The 17,599-nt window shown below is 36.9% G+C and overlaps 1 protein-coding gene across 1 annotated transcript in view; it reads left to right on the top strand.

Annotated features, from left to right (window-relative positions):
- Positions 1-1,596: 1,596 nt before the first annotated feature.
- The window catches only part of LOC103770490 (lysine-specific demethylase 4C-like), a gene marked incomplete at both ends in the record, with an annotated part of 36,736 nt that continues 20,733 nt past the window's right edge, over positions 1,597-17,599 (top strand). Inside the window, 3 exons of the mRNA XM_008937750.1 lie at positions 1,597-1,772; positions 3,044-3,158; positions 12,644-12,837. Coding sequence (XP_008935998.1) covers positions 1,597-1,772; positions 3,044-3,158; positions 12,644-12,837 — 485 coding nt within the window. The remainder of the gene's footprint in view (positions 1,773-3,043; positions 3,159-12,643; positions 12,838-17,599) is intronic.

Raw genomic sequence — 17,599 nt, 5'->3', positions numbered from 1 at the left:
ACACACTGACCTTGAATTAAAAAAGATAATGCAAATTTTCCTTTTCAGTATTCATGTATTTGAGCCAAACCTACAAGTTCATGCTTAGTAGTCATGAAAATGGAAATCTCTGTGCACATATTTGATTTCTATGCATATATTCTTAATGCGTGACTTCTCTATTTCAAAACCTACATTTTGTGTTTTGTTGATGTGCATATAATTTAAAATGTGTGAGAGAAGTAAGTAGGAATCACAAGATGATATGATTATTTTTTTTCTCTAAGAGCAAACAACACTGAAACTTACTAAGTAGTCCCTCTGCAGCTGAAGTCCTGTGGAAGGTGAGAAGGAAAAGAAGGAAAAGAGGGAGTTGCATTTGTGTAAAAAGTGGATAAAAAAAAGCCTGTTTATGTTTAAAATAAAAACATTAGGTATGGAAGTATGTTACTATCTGATGGCTTTTCTTCAGCTTGATGTTTCTGTTTTGGCGTGTGCTTGCTAGCATCAATGGTCTTGATCAGATTTCTTTGAGAGATGGATGATTTGAGTACATTAGTGTTACAATTTGCTGATTTATGATTGTTTTCCAAAGGTAGCAAATGATCTCATGATCTGTGTTATTTTTTTTGAATTTTTTACTTTATTGTAGTGAAGTAATAGAAAACCTCTAATAGACAGTATGTGGAATACTTGTTAGAGGGAACAGCATAGCTAGCCTAGTGTGAATGCTACCTCTAAGATGTGAATTAGTTATACAAGTAATGTAAATTGTATGTGGTAGGTGCATGTTTTTGAAAGCCATCCTGGTTTGTTGTATGTTATTTCAAAAGTTTCCAAGCCAATGTCTGTGAAAGTTTGGTTTGAGCACTGCAGAAAGAAGGAATATAATGAGTGGATGAAAGAACATATAATTGAGCCTTTGGGCAAGTAAAAGTTCTAAACCAAACCAAAAGTATATATTGAAAATGTCTGCTGTTGTTTTAAAACTTGTGGTTTCAAATCTAGAGGGTTTTCTGTTTTCAGATAAAATAGTACATGCAAGGAGTTTTCAAAACTACACAACCTGTTAAAGAACACTTGTACAACTACAGGCTTCTTTGAAATTCCTAGTAACTCTAAAATCTAATTCTCTATAACGTAGCTGTACTTTTTTCATTTTTTTTTTTTCAGTAAGAAATAGTTATTCATGCTGTTTACAGCAAATAACATTTGGACTATCACTCTTATGAATATTTATTTATTTTAAAAATTGAGGATAACAGTTTCATGTAAAGGAATACAAAGTGTTTGTGAATCATAAGGCTTTCCAATTATTGAATGGTTGTTCTGTTATTATACATGTGTATATTTGTGTAGTTGCACATGGTTGAATTGTTGTTGATTAGTGAGTTGCTGCTTGCAAATTGAGGTAATGCTATGCCCATTTTGAGTTGGTTTCTGCATTATCTAGGAGCACTTATATGGCCAGTTGTTGTTAAACAGCTGGTAGGTGAATCTCCATTTGATCATGTGGGCATATATGATTGGTTCTTTTGATTTTTTTTTCCCTGAATGTTTTGAATTGATATTGCAGTTCTTGACGCCTTTTTTTTTTTTTTATTTCTGTATTTAAAGGTTATCCCACCAAAGGAGTGGAAGCCAAGAAAACATTATGATGATATTGAAGATTTGGTGATTCCAGCCCCAATTCAGCAGATGGTCACTGGTCAGTCTGGGCTCTTCACACAGTACAACATTCAGAAAAAGCCAATGACAGTGAAGGAGTTCAAGGAGCTGGCCAACAGTGATAAGTATGTATATGAGGGGTCTTGCTTAGTAAGGCATGTGTTTTTGTTCCTTTACTGTGGTTTCTTTGAATTGTGCTAGGCAGAGGGTGACAGGGTAAGGAGGCTCTACAGAGAAACTCTGACAGACTGGGTCGATGGGCCGTGGTCAGTTGAGCTTCAGCAAGGCCAAATGTGGGTCCCGCCCTTGGGCTGCAGCAACCCCAGCAGTGATACAGACCTGGGGAGGAGTGGCTGGAAAGCTACTTGGAGGAAAGGAACCTGGGGGTGCTGATAGACAAGTGGCTGAATACAAATGAGCAGTGTACCCAGGTGGCCAGGAGGGCCAATGGCGTCCTTGCTTGTATTAGAAACAGTGTGGCAAGCAGGACTAGAGAAGTCATATAACCTCCCATGACACTATTCATGCAAGCTGTATGTCTTAAACTGTTAAGCAGCTGAGTGCCCCTATTCTCTCATAAAACCAGTTTTGTTCCTTAACGAAGAAGACTTCTATGTTAAAGACTCTTTCCTTGAGTATTGTGATGTTACCTATTTCCTTTGGGAAAGAGAGGACCATGAATGTCTAAATCAAATCAGAGTTGCCTTTAAAAGGATGGTGTGTGCTCAGTCTGTGCCTTGCATCTTTTTTTTTTTTGTTGTATATACAGAGGTGTATCTATGGGCGTATAAGGGCAGAGTGCCCTGTGCTGTGCTAGAAGAGTAAAGAGAAAAATTCCCTTAAGTATTTTTTTTTTCACTGCATGGCAGAATTTTTAGTATGCCTTTTCTCAAAAGTTTTTTTCTGAGGAAGGAGGAAGTGAAGGAAGTGCTGATTTTGCCTGGGAGGGCTGCTACTTGGCAATATTGGTACATTTGAGTTATTTTGATACAGGCTTGTGCATGACCTACCTCTGCATCTTTGGAGAGCTGGCAAATGACAAATATTTGTCAATTAAGTTGTTTTCCCACGTGTGTCTCCTTTATGGAAGAGAAACAAAAGGGTGGGCCTCGGCCTGAGGACAGTCAGTAGATGTGCCATTTAGCTGCTGGAGACTGAAGAAAATGTTGTTTGGGTGGGTGTATGACTTCAGTTACTGTAGCTGTCAGGTAGGAGGTTACTTGGGATGATGAATCACAAAACTAAGAATTCAGAACAACTAATAATTCCTCTGTTTCAGTGAATTTGAAATGAAGTGATTTCTTGGAATTCAGAATGGAGGAGCAAAAGCACAGTCCATTGTGAATGTGGTGTTTGAAAGACTGTGCTGAACTTTTGCCTGCCTCTTCCTCTGCAGGTACTGCACCCCAAGATACGTGGATTATGAAGATCTGGAGCGTAAATACTGGAAGAACTTGACTTTTGTGGCACCGATTTATGGAGCAGATATCAATGGGAGCATTTATGATGAAGTATGCATAGCTTTTTATGTTTATCTCTTTCAGTCCTCATTTAAAGGGTACTATAGTTAGAGGATCGATTCTTACTTTGTGACTGAGAATCTACCTTTCTTGTGAAATCTTTGTGTTACTCACTTTAAAGACTCCAAGCAAGGTTGAAATTAGCTACATCTGTATGAATCAGACAGTTCTCTCCCTAGACAGCAAGCTGTTGCTACTCTTCGCATCATGAATCTTTCCTCTCTTCACTCTGAACTTTCCAGAACTTTAAGATTCCTTCCTGTTTATTTGTTTATTAAAATTTCAGTATACTTGCACCTCTGTGGAATTTTTATGTTATATTAAATAACTTTAAGATTAAAAGTTTAAATCCTTTATTTCTCTCTTTTTCACTGAGGACAGTTGATAGCTGTACTTTATACATTCTTGGAATGCCTGCAGTTTCCTGGAAATGTGCTTACAATTACTGTGTACCTCTAGAATTAAAAAAGATGAAGTGGAAACTTCCTAAGGAAATGAATTTTGCTGATGTTTTGCCAAGATCTCCATGGATAGAAAGAGACTCTTAAGACAGATCTCCAAAGAATTACAGAATATCCATTGGTATCATTTAGGCTATGTAAGTAGCTATAGGGACTAGATTTTGAAAGGATTAAGTAATGAGGCTTAACAGAGGAAATGATAAAAATTCATTTTAGCATTTAAAAAAAGATTTGAGGATTTAAAAATACTTCTCTCCAAAAGAATCGCCTATGTGTGGAGTCCTTGAGCTATTTCATCTTCCATGTAACTGCCTCTCCAATCACTCAAAAAAAAAAAAAAAAAAGTAGAATTTCCCTGTGGCAGATGGTTTGTGGCTCTGCTAATGTTTTATATTGCTTTGCAGAAGACAAATTACTTGAAGACCCTGTCCAAAGATAAAAATGGTCAGCCGAGATGGCTTAAGGCAATTCAATTTTAGGTTATGTGATTTTTGAAAGATAGCTATAAATGTCCAATGGTGTATTGTTTAGAGAAAACGAAGTCCAAATTCTGTAGTGTGTTCAAATAGCTGTATAAAATTGATTTCAAAGATAATTGAAGATTTTGATTTTGTGAGTTCTGATGAAGAGACGTGCTAGATGTCTGCTATGTTGTGGAGACCAACATGGAGCGTGGGAAAGCAATGTTTCTTTCAAAAACTAGAAGCTTGCCTTTTTATTTTTTTCTCTGATACTTTTTTCTTTTAATGTTGGCACATAAATCCTTCTGGTGTAGCTTTTTACAAATGTATACTTTGTTTTAATTGTGCTTTCTTTTGCCTTTAGTATCTTAGGGTTACTATTGCATGAACAAAATTTCCTAAGAAAACAAAATGCAGTAATATCCAATTTTGAACTGCTGACTGGCCAGAGAGGTCAGAGATTTCCTTTTCATGGAGTTGCACTCTCTTTAGATTGGGAAGCTAAGGAAGGTGAGCCCAAAAATACCAAGGGTGCCATGAGAAGAGTAGCAGCATTCAGCAGTTCTAACTCAGATGCTAGGTGCATAGCAAGAGGAGACAAAGAAAGCACTGAAAGTTGCAGGGAATAGGAAATAAAGAAGTGGAGAAGAAAATGGCAATAGGTAGAATTAAAAAAAAGTCTTAATGGCTATGATTAAATAGGTATTATTTAAAAATAAATAACAATGGATAAATTAGTGGAAATAAATAGTCAGTGAAGAAGGAGTGTGAACAGACAAAGCAGTTAATGTGACAGCCATGCCATGATGTACAGCCCAGTGAGGGTTAGAGAAAAAGATGGAAATACCCCTGTTACCAAACTGCTGGTGAGGAAGTTATGGATGCCATTGATGAATATGTTTTTCCTTAGAATATTTTTGCCCAAGTTAATTTGTGGCCAGCAGATGGCGTACTTGCACAACTAGTATTTTTTTGTATCTTACTGCTGAAGATAGTGGTAAGACAGGAACCTTTTGGTTCTGTTTGGAATTAGAGGTTGTTCTTATGTCTTCGTTCACTTTACTTCAAGGTTGTCATTATCCGAGGAAAGGGGATTAATACAAGTATCTGATGTTTTGGGCAACATACTGCAGAAAGAGGATGAAGGGATTAATTTATTTTAACAGCCTATTGGCAATAAACACGCCCAAATGCTAATTTTTTACAAAATTCATTTTATAGGAAATGGTTTGTTATAGATATTGCAGTTAATACAGAAAGGTAAATATCTGAACAGAAGTCCAGGTAGGAAAACACCAGGGGCTTAGTGAAAGTGTGGTGTGCGTGTGTACTTGGGCCATCATAGTTAGTGAGAAAAGCTGCTGTGCTGCAAGTCCTTATTCTTTAGTTTAAAAGTTTACCAATTACATTTTATTTTCTGCATGGTGACATTCAATTTTACATTGAGACATCAGTATCTGAAGCATGATGTAGCCTTATTTTTTTTCTATTTAGATTATTTAAGAAACAGTATTGTTATTAGTAGCATCCAGTGTTTTGCTGACATTGTGCCAGACAGATCATAGCACTTGTAGTATTGTTTGCTTTTCTTAGATCAGAGGATGACAGGTCCTGAGGGGTTTGGAAGATGGAGCGAAATTATAAAATGTGTGTTATATGGAACAGCAAAAAAATCCCCCAGAAGAACACAAACAAATCTATGAATGCATGTTTTGAAATTTGACAGCTGCCATCAATGATTCGAAGTTCACCCTTGTAATACTTGGATTATTCTGGGATCTCTGTTGTGTATTGATAATGTATTTAGGGTTATTTAACAGTTCTGAACACAGATGAAGTCTTTCTGAATAAGGAAACAATATATGAGAAAAATATTCTATACACTGTATAGAGCTTTAGAGAAAATACATTTAAGATAGTGGAATGTTGGTGTGCATTTTAATTTTTGCTGAGTTTAGTTATAGTGCTTTGTAGGAGAATAACAGCCTATGTGACTAGAAAAAGCATTGCATGAAGGAACAGATGGTAACAGTCATTATTATGTTAAGATTATAAACATTATTAGATATGTGCTCAAGGTTCTCTTTTTTTGTTGCTAAAAGGTCATCTGTACTTGAGTGAAAATTAGTATTCCTGAAAAGACTTTATAAAGTGAAACAGTAAAGCACCAGTCTTAGTAGTTGCAGTTGTTAAACTGTTTTGTGAATTGATTGTGAAAGCCTAAGAGTTACAATTGTTTAGGAAGTTTAATTGAGAAGTGACTTTTTTTTTTTTAAAAATTGTGTTATTTTAAGACAGCTGTCCTCTTGTGAGTTAACATGAATGTAATGTCAACTTGAGCTACTATAGACTGTGAAACAGTTGCAAAAAGTGACTGTTCTGTCAGGAAGGGAGCTACTCTGTTTCTAATATCATAACTTTGTAACTTCTTATTATCCTTTCTGTTCTACATGTGAGTAAATTGAAGAGTGTGGTTGATGTACTTTTTCTGTACAGTGTCTGTTCAGGTGAACTACTGCTAGGACTTGTCACTTCCATGTCATTCCCAACTGTTCTTTAAATCAAGCCAGCAACAAATTGTTTCCTTGTTGTATGAGACACAAGGAGCTCAAATTAGCTTTTCTGTTTCCTGTTTTTTTTTTTTTTCTCTTAATGAATTTGACATCTTATTTGTATGGTCGGATGAGGAAGGCATATGAAACCCCTACATGGACTGATCTAGCAGATAGAGGGGGAGGAAAAAAAGATCTTCCTGGTTTCAGGAGAAGTTCAAAAAAAAAGTGACTGCTTTGATGTTTATAACGGGTCATAAAACATATCAGACTTAAGTGCTGTTAATTACATTTGCAATTCACTAGAGGAAAGCCAAGGTTTGGTAGAAGCATACCGCACTTCCTTCTCCTTCTCTTATTCTTTCTGATAAGACAGTTCCTAATGCCTACGTTCTTCCATGTATATGCTCTGGGGAATGTATGTGATTAGTAATACAGGAGTGATTGATTTGGTGGAGTTTGTAGGCTAATGGTTATTTTTACTAAATTGTAGGTACATGTCTAAAGTAATATTAATTCTACCAATAGATGTGCTCAAGCTTCCTTGACAGGAACAGAGCACCTAACATGGTTTAAAAGCAGCACCATGAAATTATATGCAGAGTTTGGTTTGATCATGAAATGAGTTAGGGATGGCATCTGAGTTGTATCATAACCTAAGGCTGCAGGAGATCATCAGGCATAAGCAATCCAAGAGTCCCTGGAGAGCAACAGTGACAGCTTTGGCCAAAGCCGTCTACTGAAACTTGCACTGAAAAGCAAGGAAGAACTCCTTGCAGATGTGAAAGTCAAAGGGAGCTTTGGCTGTAGTGACCATGACATGGTGGAGTTCAGGATTTTGAGAGAAGTTGTCAAGACAGAAAGCAGGACCATAACCCTGGCTTTCAGGAGAGTGGTCTTTGGCCTCTTCAGTGATATAATTGGAAGAGTCTTGTGGGATAAGGCCCTGGAGGGAAGAAGGGCCCAAGAAAGCTGGTTGGTATGGTCTGTCCTAATGAGGAAGAAGTTAGGTAAAAGTGCGAGGAGTCTGCATGGATGAACAAGGAGCTTCTGACAAAACTCAAGCATAAACAGGAAATACATGGGAGTGAGAAGTAGGGATGTACAACCTGTGAAGAATATAGAGATGTTGTCTAAATTTGCAGAAATTGAGAATGTCAAAGCCTGTCTGGAATTGAACCTGAGAAATACTGAAGTCAATAAGAAAGATTTCTGTAAGTGTACCCCAGGGTTCAGTACTGGGTCCAGTCCTGCTTTAACATCTTCATTAATGATTGGGATGATGGGGCAGACTTTGCAGATGATGCAGGGCTGGGAGGATTGGTTGATACACCAGCAGGTCATGCTTGCCATGCAGAGGGACCTTGACAGGCTGGAGAAAGAGGCTGACAGGAACTTAATGAAGCTCAACAAGGGGAGGTGTAAGGTCCTGAACGCGGCGAGGAAAATCCCCAGGTACATGTAGTACCTACTGCATGCTGAAGGCTGGAAAGCTGCTTTCCAGAAAAGTCCTTGGGGGGTGCTGGGGGACACAAACTTGAGCCCGAGTTAGCAATATGCTAGTGCAACAAAGGTGGCTAACAACGTCCTGTGCGTTGTTAGGAGGAAGGCTGCCAGCAGGTTGAAGGAGGTGATGCTTCCCTTATCTTAAGCACTACCGAGGATACACATGAACTACTGTGCCCTGTTTTGGGCTCCCTTTTCCTTCCCAGAGATAGGACTACTGGAGAGAGCCCAGCTAAGGGCTACTAAGATGTTGAAGGGACTGGAGCATCTCTCATTTGAGGGAAAGCTGAGAGAACTGGGACGGTTCATCTTAGGGAAGGGAAAGCTCAGAGGGACCTTATCAATGGATATAAGTACCTGCAGGGAGGTTGCAAAGGGGACAGAGCCAGGCTTTTGTCAGCAGTGCTCAGTGACAGGACCAGAGGTAATGGGGACAAACTGAAAAATGGGAGGTTCTTCTTGAATGTGAGGAAACATTTTTTGAGTGTCTGGGTGATTGAGCTCGGGTACAAGTGGCCTAGAGAGATTGTGGATTTCTCCATCCCTGCTGAGGTAGTCCTGCAGATTGTCTTTTGCAAACTGCCTTAAGTATGCATCTTGTATGCCATCCTTTACAGTATTGTATTTGGGTTGTGTGGCAAGGTTTTGGTAGTGGGGGGCTACAGGGATGGCTTCTGTGAGAAGCTGTTTGAAGCTTCCCCTGGGTCCAACAGAGCTAACGGCAACCGGCTCCAAGACAGACCTGCTGCTGGCCTAGGCAGTGGCTGGTAGTGCCTCTGTGGTAACATGTTTAGGAAGGGAAAAAACCGCCTGCTACACACCAGCAATTGCAGCTGGGGAGAGGAGTGAGACTGTGTGAGAGACAGCTCTGTAGATATCAAGGTCAGTAAAGAAGGAGGGGGAGGAAGTGCTTCAGGCACTGGAGCAGAGATTCCCCTGCAGCCTGTGGTGAAGACCACAGTGAGCCATTTGTCCCTCTAGCCTGTGGAGCGTGAAGCAGAAATCCACCTGCAGCCCATGGAGAGCCCTGTGCTGGAGCAGCTGGATGCCTATGAAGGCTGTGACCCTGTGGGAAGCCTGGACTGGAGCAGCACCTGTGGAGAGAGAGGAGTCCAGGCTGGAGCAGGTTTGCTGGCAGGAATTATGACCTGGAGGAAGAGATACACACTTGGAGCTCTTTGTGAAGACCTTTTTCCTGCGGGAGGAGGCCCATACTGGAGCAGGAGGAGAGTGTGGAGAGTCCTCCCCATGAGGTGGAGGGACTGGCAGAGACAGTGTGTGATGAACTCACCACAACACCCATGCCCTGTCCCCCTGGACTGCTGTGGGGAAGGTGGTAGAGAATTTGGGAGTAAAGCTAAGCCTGCAAAGAATGGAGAGGCAGGGGGAAAGTGTTTTAAGATTTAGTTTTTTTCTCATTATCCTACTCTGATTTGATTGATAATAAATTAAATTACATTTTCATAGTAAAGTGCAAAGAATAGTATATCACTTTAAGTACTCTAAAAAAGGAAATGAATAAAACATTTGGAGCCTATTTTATTCTTATCTGCAAAGAGATCTCTGCTTAAAATCTTGAGCTTCATTTTTTTACCAATATACTGGAAACTACATTTTTCTATATGTTTTTGAGGAAAGAATGGGTCAGCTCCTTCTAAACTGTGAAGGTGTTTAGGTATTTGAGATCTGCTTGTCAACTGTCCCATTTCATCTCCACATTGCAATAAAAGTTGTTTCAAAGGCTGTTAGTCAAGAACTCTTGATAGTAATTTACAGTAAGCTTGATTCTTCTATAAATTTAGTGAAGACTGGAATAGTGATCTTCTATATAAGCTACTATGTACCTTACAGTATTTTTTTGAAGGAATACAAGGTAAGTCTAATGTGCATAGCAATGACTATAGATGGTAAGATGTTTCAAGCCTGTATTTCTATGTTATAGTAAAGAAGGAAAAATAATATTTTCCTGATCCGGATTGTGTAACACATTTGTCAAAGATGACAGGTATTCTTTAAAGAATTTGCCATAAGAATGGTAAACTAGGTAAGTTGGATAAATTAGGATATAGGATATATAAATAGGATATTTATTTGTATATCCTGGATGTATACTATGTAGGTACATACTTTGTATGTGTTCTATGTAGATACATCCTATATAGGTTATAGGATAAATATATTCTCTATGTATTAGGATTAGTTGGGAATACTTTCTTTACACATTCCCTGGAAATTTTTATAATATCCTGATATTGTTGTGGTATCCTGAGCAGAATAAATGGTTGATATTTTCCTGACATAAACAGATTATAATGTCTAAAAGGTTCTTTTGTATTTGGAAGAAACTGTCAGCTACATTTGACGGTCAAGTAATATGTGTACTTGTGTTCTAATGACGGTTATCAAATATAGCATAACCTGCTAAGGTATTCTTTAATTTGGAGTAGTATTGTGATGTAGTGACCTGTGAAACTGCTCTTTTACAGCTTCTGTGATGTTTGTGGTGTGCATTGCAATAGTAAAGTTTAAAAACATTTATATAACTATTGACAAAACAGAATAGATATTTTACTTAAAATTTCAGGTAAGCATTTTACTTAGTGTTTTGGAATGTAGGAAGAGCTAAAATTAATCAGTGTGATTTTAGTCTTTTAGTCAGTTTCAGTGAACATTTCCTTTTGAGCAAAGACTACTTGTACAAAATAGTCGGTAAGAAATGGAAACAGCTCTTGCATCTGAAGTATAGAGGTTGTGGATTGTGTATTTGGTATTTTGAAGCAAGCTTTTTCTGCTAGGATTGTTCTCCATGGGAGGATTTGCTTTTGTTTTATGGACAAATGACTAGCTATTTGCTTGGTGACTAGTTGTGTCTTGATGTAATAGAAGGTGAAAAGATGAGATATGGTGTTAAAAAAAAAAAAAAAAACAACGAAAACAAAATGCAACAAAAAACAACCACAAAAAAAACCCAGAAAAATCCCCAAACAAACCAAAACAAACCCACCAAAACCCCAAACCCAGTTTATTTTCATAACTATCACTTAATTCTTAGTAAGAAAAGAGTAATATTTCAAAGTGTTCTGATTGCTAAAAACTTACATGGATTAAAGAAGGTGACTGGCTGAACAAACTGGTAAAAAGCCCGTGGCGCACTGTTAGGTAGAAGGACAGCAGCTCTTTCTGGACAATCCTTCAATCTGCAAATTGCTACAGGCTGGTAGAGTATTCTGGGGAAGTATTGCTTTGCTTAGACTGTTTCTCTTCTGCTTTTGGCAACTGCCAGAAAGAGTATAGTGCCTAGATTAACAGTTGATTTTTATATGGTGTGCTTATTGTTGTCTTCTAACCCTCTAAGTGTGTCTGTGCCTATGTGGTTGAGTCATTCCTCTTATTTTGCTGTATTAGTTTGTTTCTCCAACTGGACTGCACAATTTGTGAACAAAGATAAACTGATGTGATTTAAAAAAAAATAAATCTCTAAGTTAATTGGAAGAATAATTAGTCAAAATAGTTTCTTGGAACAAATTTTATATTTTACAGCTCTACTACCTTGCTAATGATTATGATTTTTAGATTTGAAAGGTGCAGATTTTAATATCACCATTTTAGTTTATATTGGTGCTTAGTTTTTTATTTTGGTCATTCTATTTATTTATTTATAATTTTTAAATTTCAAGTGTCTTTGTCACACAGATGCATCGAAGCCAAAGCTTCCATTTTAAAAAAAAGAACAAAAGTTGCTGCCTGAAATGAACTCATTCCGTAAAAGTCACTTACTCCTTCGTAGAAGTCCCAGATAAGTTACAGGTTTTCTTACTGTGTAGAGTAGTCATAGCAGGCAGCCAGAAGTTTTTCAATGAGAAAACTGAACTTCATGTAGAGGTTAGCATCTTGTGTATCAGTTCTAGTTGCTAAATATGTAACATGCCAGACATAAAATATCAAAACATAAGAGGGTGAAAACTGAGAGTATTAAGTGTTCATTACTTCTTGCTTTAACCTACATTCTTACTTCACCACCTTTTCAACTGCTCAGTCTGACCACTTTTCTTTGTCTTAATCAGTTGCATCAGGACTGGAGTCTGCTGTCAATTCATTCCCCAGGATTGAGTAAGATTACCACAGCTGTACAGAGGCTGCTGAGAGGGGGTACAGAGCAGGTCATGGTTAAGGGCATGTTTAGCTTCCAGCTGTCAACTCATCGAAGATTTTGTCTGCAGCTATTATTTCTATTGTGTATAGTGTTGTAATCCACAATGTATTAAGTATTAAGGAGATCTAAACTTCCTTATGTTCTGCACTCTGAACGTGATGTAAATCTTACTAAGATTACCCAAAGGAGAATTCTTTTAACTGTCTTCTAAAGTGCTTATAAATTTGTACTAAGTAATATAGAGTCTTCAGAAGGACTAGATGAGGTGTGTCTTTTGAGTGAAGCTATTGTATAAAATTGCATTACTTTGGAAATTTATTAATACATTCATTATTTTTTTCAGGGTGTTGAGGAGTGGAATATTGCCCATCTTAATACAATATTGGATGTTGTAGAAGAAGACTGTGGCATTTCTATTGAGGGTGTAAATACACCATATCTATATTTTGGCATGTGGAAAACAACATTTGCTTGGCACACTGAAGACATGGATCTCTACAGTATTAATTATCTCCATTTTGGGGAGCCCAAGTCATGGCAAGTTTACATTTTTATCAAAGATGATTTTCTTTTACTGTTTGTTTCAGCTGACTAAGCGAAACAGATGGGGTACGATTGCTTCACAGTGATAAACTTTACTGAAAAGCTGAGATGGTATTTTTGTTTTTTTTAAGCTGCAAATGCTGTGAAATATGTGAGATTTGCGACAAAAAGCACATCATAGTAATGCATTCTTCAATTTTCAAGGAGAAGGCTAGTAGGTACATAAGGATTATTTGAGGTCAACAGGAGAAGATTGTAATGGTTCCATATGAGAAATTTAACAAGTTGTGAACTCCAAGACTATCTGAGCTCCAAGACTCCTGTAAGGCGTCTTTGAAATTAATTTCAGTTCAGTTGTCCTTTGGGACTAAATAATGTGTTTCGTATTAAACGTCCATTTAATTGCTTTTTTGAATCAGAGTTACATTCTCTCTACTGTTAGTTCTGTAGGCCAAATATAAGATAAGATTCAATGTTAAAGGTTGTTCCTAAATATCCATAATTTTAGAATTTTGAGCAGCTTTAAAGTAGGTTTAATGTTATGCACACTGATTGTGTCATACGTATATCTTAAAGTATATGGGAAAATGCTTTCCTTTTGATCATAGTATCTTATTTTTTGTTTTCAAAATACCTGGAAGAGAACATAAAATAATGAGAAATTTATAGAGAAGATACCTTATGCTTAGATTAGTTCTGGCAGTTTTTAGTCATCCAAACTTTGATGAAAACTTTTAGTGGCTAGTAATTCCATAAAACACTGTGGGTCTTTTTATGTGCCTACAAAAGACAATAGGCCTCCGTTTGGACTCTGTTCCATTGATCCAAACCCTCGAGCTCCGTTGTTTAGGAAGTTCTCAATCTCTCCCACAGTCCCTTCATCTAACCCACACTTCCTAACGCTGTTCCTGTATTAGTAATATATGTCTTAGGTTAATGTGATACTAGTATAATATTTTCTTAAAAAAAAACTGGAGGATGATTTGAATCCTAGGATACAGGTAGCAAAGTTCTTGTGTGCTCTTAAATTTGAGTTGTCAAGTGCTTCCATAGTGAAACCAGATACCCTGGCAAGTACAGTAGTAATACATGTTTTTTGAATTTACTGGGTTTGCAAGTAGTTCTTCAAGACAGCCACATTGGTCTTATGGAGAACTGAAAAATACTGTACTGAGTAAGTAGCATGATAGGCAGTGTATTTTCTCTAAATGGTGGGAAGACAGCCACTCCCACCTGGGAGCTGTGATAGGAACTTGTAGGCATCAGCTGAAACTCACTGCTATGACTGTCTTTTATGGAATTTGAAGCTTTTCCCAGTGTTTAAGAATAGTTTAAGTTCTTACACTTTGTGCATTTTTGTTTCCAACAGGTATGCAAAAACAAGTTTATAGTTTTATATTATATATACTAATTCCCCCATTGACTGGCTCACATGGAACACAGGGGAAAATTGTCTGATAACCACTTGTAAAACGGGGACTAGCTGTTTGTTTATTTGTAATACATACGTTGCTTTAAGGATTATTTTTTGCTTGCAACAAAGTGCTAAAGAGAGGAAATAATTTGAAGGAGAAGGAATAAGAAAACTTGAAAGCTCTTAAACAGAACAATATGAAAGGAGAAGTGAGGGGGGTATGGTGAGGAAAGATTTGCTGGAAAGGGGAGTAGTGTCTATTATAATTACTTGCTATCAGGCAGTACTTTTACTGCAATTTTTCCTTTACATTTTTTTCTGAGGGTGATGATACCTTGAAGATGATACCCAATTTTACATCAGTTTCTTAGAAAAGACGTCTTTTAACCAAGAAGAACCATTAGTGTGATTGATGATTCAATGTATTAATTCAGTTTGTTCTTGATATGTTTTGTAACGGTATCTGTGAATTGCTGATTAGTGTTAAAAATTTCTTCACTCTACAGTTTAAGTTTTTTTTCTGTTGTAATTATTATTTCAGGGGTATAGGCCCTGAGTAAAGAATTTTTTTTTTTTTTGTGTGTGTGTAATAATTTAAAAAATATTGTCATGTTCTTGAAGTATTGAACTGCTCATGGAAATGAATGCCCAGCATAAATCAGATTTTTGTTAATAGTACAATTGTTAGATTCTTAGTATGTGTACTAGATCTGTGAGTAAAATATAGATAATGCTTCCATTCACATTATAAATAAAAAAAATCTGAATAAGTTATCTACATTTCAGTAAATAATTCTGAGTTTATTAAGTATCTGAAAACAGTGGCTACTCTTTGAGCTGTTTAACTGACTGATGAAAAAAGTGGTTTTGATAGAAATTTTTTAAAGTGTTAAGATAATGTAAATCTTCTTGAAGAATATTATAATAACAGATACAGAAAATGAGTGAAGTGAAAACTCTAATACAGAAAAATGGAGTAATATATAAAAACTCAGTGAGAGGTGAGGAGACAGTTACACTCAAATTAGAAGAGCAGAGGCTTAGCCACACTTCTGCTGAAAATTATCAGGGAAGTTAGAAATAAGAATATTAGGAGTCGCAGAGGTGACTGTAATCAGAGCAGGGATTCTGACCGTAAAAAAGTTAGCTATAATCAAAGAGTATAGTTGTTTGTCAGCAGCCTGAAAGAGTTACCATTGTGCTTGAAACCAAAATGTTCTCCATCAGGTGGGACAAATTGCTGAGTACTAGAAGAATAGCAGACGTTTATTTTTTTTCCTGTGGAAGAGGATTTTGTTCCTTGAAATAAGATTAAGTAGGGAAATTTTTTAGGTTGTAATGGACCTTGAAATTTCCCAACTCGAGACAGCAAACATATTACTTTCCTGAATTAATTTAAGAGATTTCAATATGTTTATATGTTAAAAGTTTATTAATCTTGTTTATATACAATAAATATTAATCCCCTAAATAGACAGAGCAGATTGGTGTTGCTTATAGAAAGTGGCATGAGATTCTGAGCCCAGAGTTGAATTGAGTAGACAGCATTATTTTGGTATAATGTAGAGTTTGCAAAGTGCCTATTATCAACTTCAAAACCAATGAATTAGGTTCATTCTGAAAAAAATGATGTTTTAAGTTTAGTAGTAACGACATTCTAGGTTTGCAATCTTTGCAATCTTTAACATACTTATTGGCAGTAAAAATCATCAGCTGTTGTTCCCCTGTCAAAAACATGGGCTTCAGAGAATTAGTTTGAATTCTAGCAAATTCTAGTTTGAATTCTAGCAAAGGAAGATCAGCCTCTGACCAATTCCCATGAAATAGAAGGAGGGACTACATGCCATAACTGATAGAGGAATAGGAAGAAGTATTTAGCATCACACTGAATTAGCTTGCAGCTGATGATGTTATCCATTATATTGCCATGTACCTGGTTTAGGAAGAATGAAGCTCAGTGTTTCATATTCTGTTTCTTGTGACTGAGATTAGAATAATTGGTTGAATACAAGCAACTGCTTGGCTGATGACCATCTTGCTTGGTTAGGTATTTTGCACAGTAAAACAATGATTCTTTGTTTTTGATGTGTTTTTATGTTCATACTTTGAGTAATACTGTTGGGAAAGTTGCCCTGCTTGTAAAACATACTACTTAACTGAGCACCTGACTTTTCTATTCTTATGAGAATTAGCAGTATGGATTAGCATAAGAGGATTCTTAGGCAAAATGTAGGATGTCTGTAGACAGAAAGGGGAGAGGTTTTTTGCGGTCCTTAAGAGCAAATAATTAATTATTTGGGCAAACAAACATTTTATGAGCTGATTGTTAGTTGTGTATAGTTGTTGAATTGCAAATTTTTCAGTAAGAGTTTTATGTTCTAATGCATGGTCCAGGGTTGTAATCTGTGGTACAAGAAGATTGTAGAGAAGATGGAGCCAAACTCTTCTCAGAGTTGCACTGACATAAGAAAGGAGAGGTAGCAATAATCACAACTTAAAACAAGGGACATTTCAGTTTGGTAGAAATAATGCACAGTGACATTGTTACAGGCTGCCTGGGGGAGGCTGCTGAGTCTTCATCTTTGGAAATTTTCAAATCATGATGGAGTGTTGCATGTGCAAACTGATCTAACTTTGAAGTTAGCCATAAGTTGATTAGGAAATTAGACTAGGTGACGTTCAGGTCCCTTTCAGCCTAAACTTTTCTGTCATTTCAGTGATACTAATTTGAAAGAAGATGGTGCTCAGAGTTACTTTGCTAATGTAGGGGGTGACTTGAATACCAGTTCTGAATCAAGTCTTTACTTTTCTGCAGAATTCCAAACCTGTGAGCAAAGTTGTTTGCATTTTGTTTATAACCATTTGTGCTTGCTCCTAGTTCTTCTTAGTTTCTACCTACTTACATGTTTTTAGCCAATGTTTTTCTTATTCTGCATTCTGAGAAATATAAAACCTTTGGAAATACAGGATTAGAGAAAAAGAGGACCTCTCTCCCCATTAACCAAATAGGTGCAGCAAAAAAGAAAGCAATACTCTGATAAATAACTTTCAACTCTCACTTTGAAGATCAAGAAGAATCTGTTTTTCTGTTTGATTGGAAGTTCTTGGGCTGTTACTTTTGCACAAGGTTTTGTGCTGCTGCAGTTGATAGAAGCCATTTAGGTATTGAAATAAACTTACCAGTTTTTGTATAAGCTATAAGTGTATGAGATATGTGATCATATATTTTGTAACTCTGCAATGTCTAAGTTAAAAAGTTTTCAAAAGCTCACAAGCAGTCTCGTGAACGAACTTGTCTGCTCATTGGTGGGTTTTGATGTTTTTTTGTGATGGAAGGAGCGG

This window comes from Merops nubicus, unplaced genomic scaffold, assembly GCF_000691845.1.
Source record: "Merops nubicus isolate BGI_N331 unplaced genomic scaffold, ASM69184v1 scaffold1473, whole genome shotgun sequence".
In the NCBI taxonomy this organism is placed as follows: Eukaryota; Metazoa; Chordata; class Aves; order Coraciiformes; family Meropidae; genus Merops; species Merops nubicus.
This window is presented reverse-complemented; position numbering and strand designations above follow the sequence as displayed.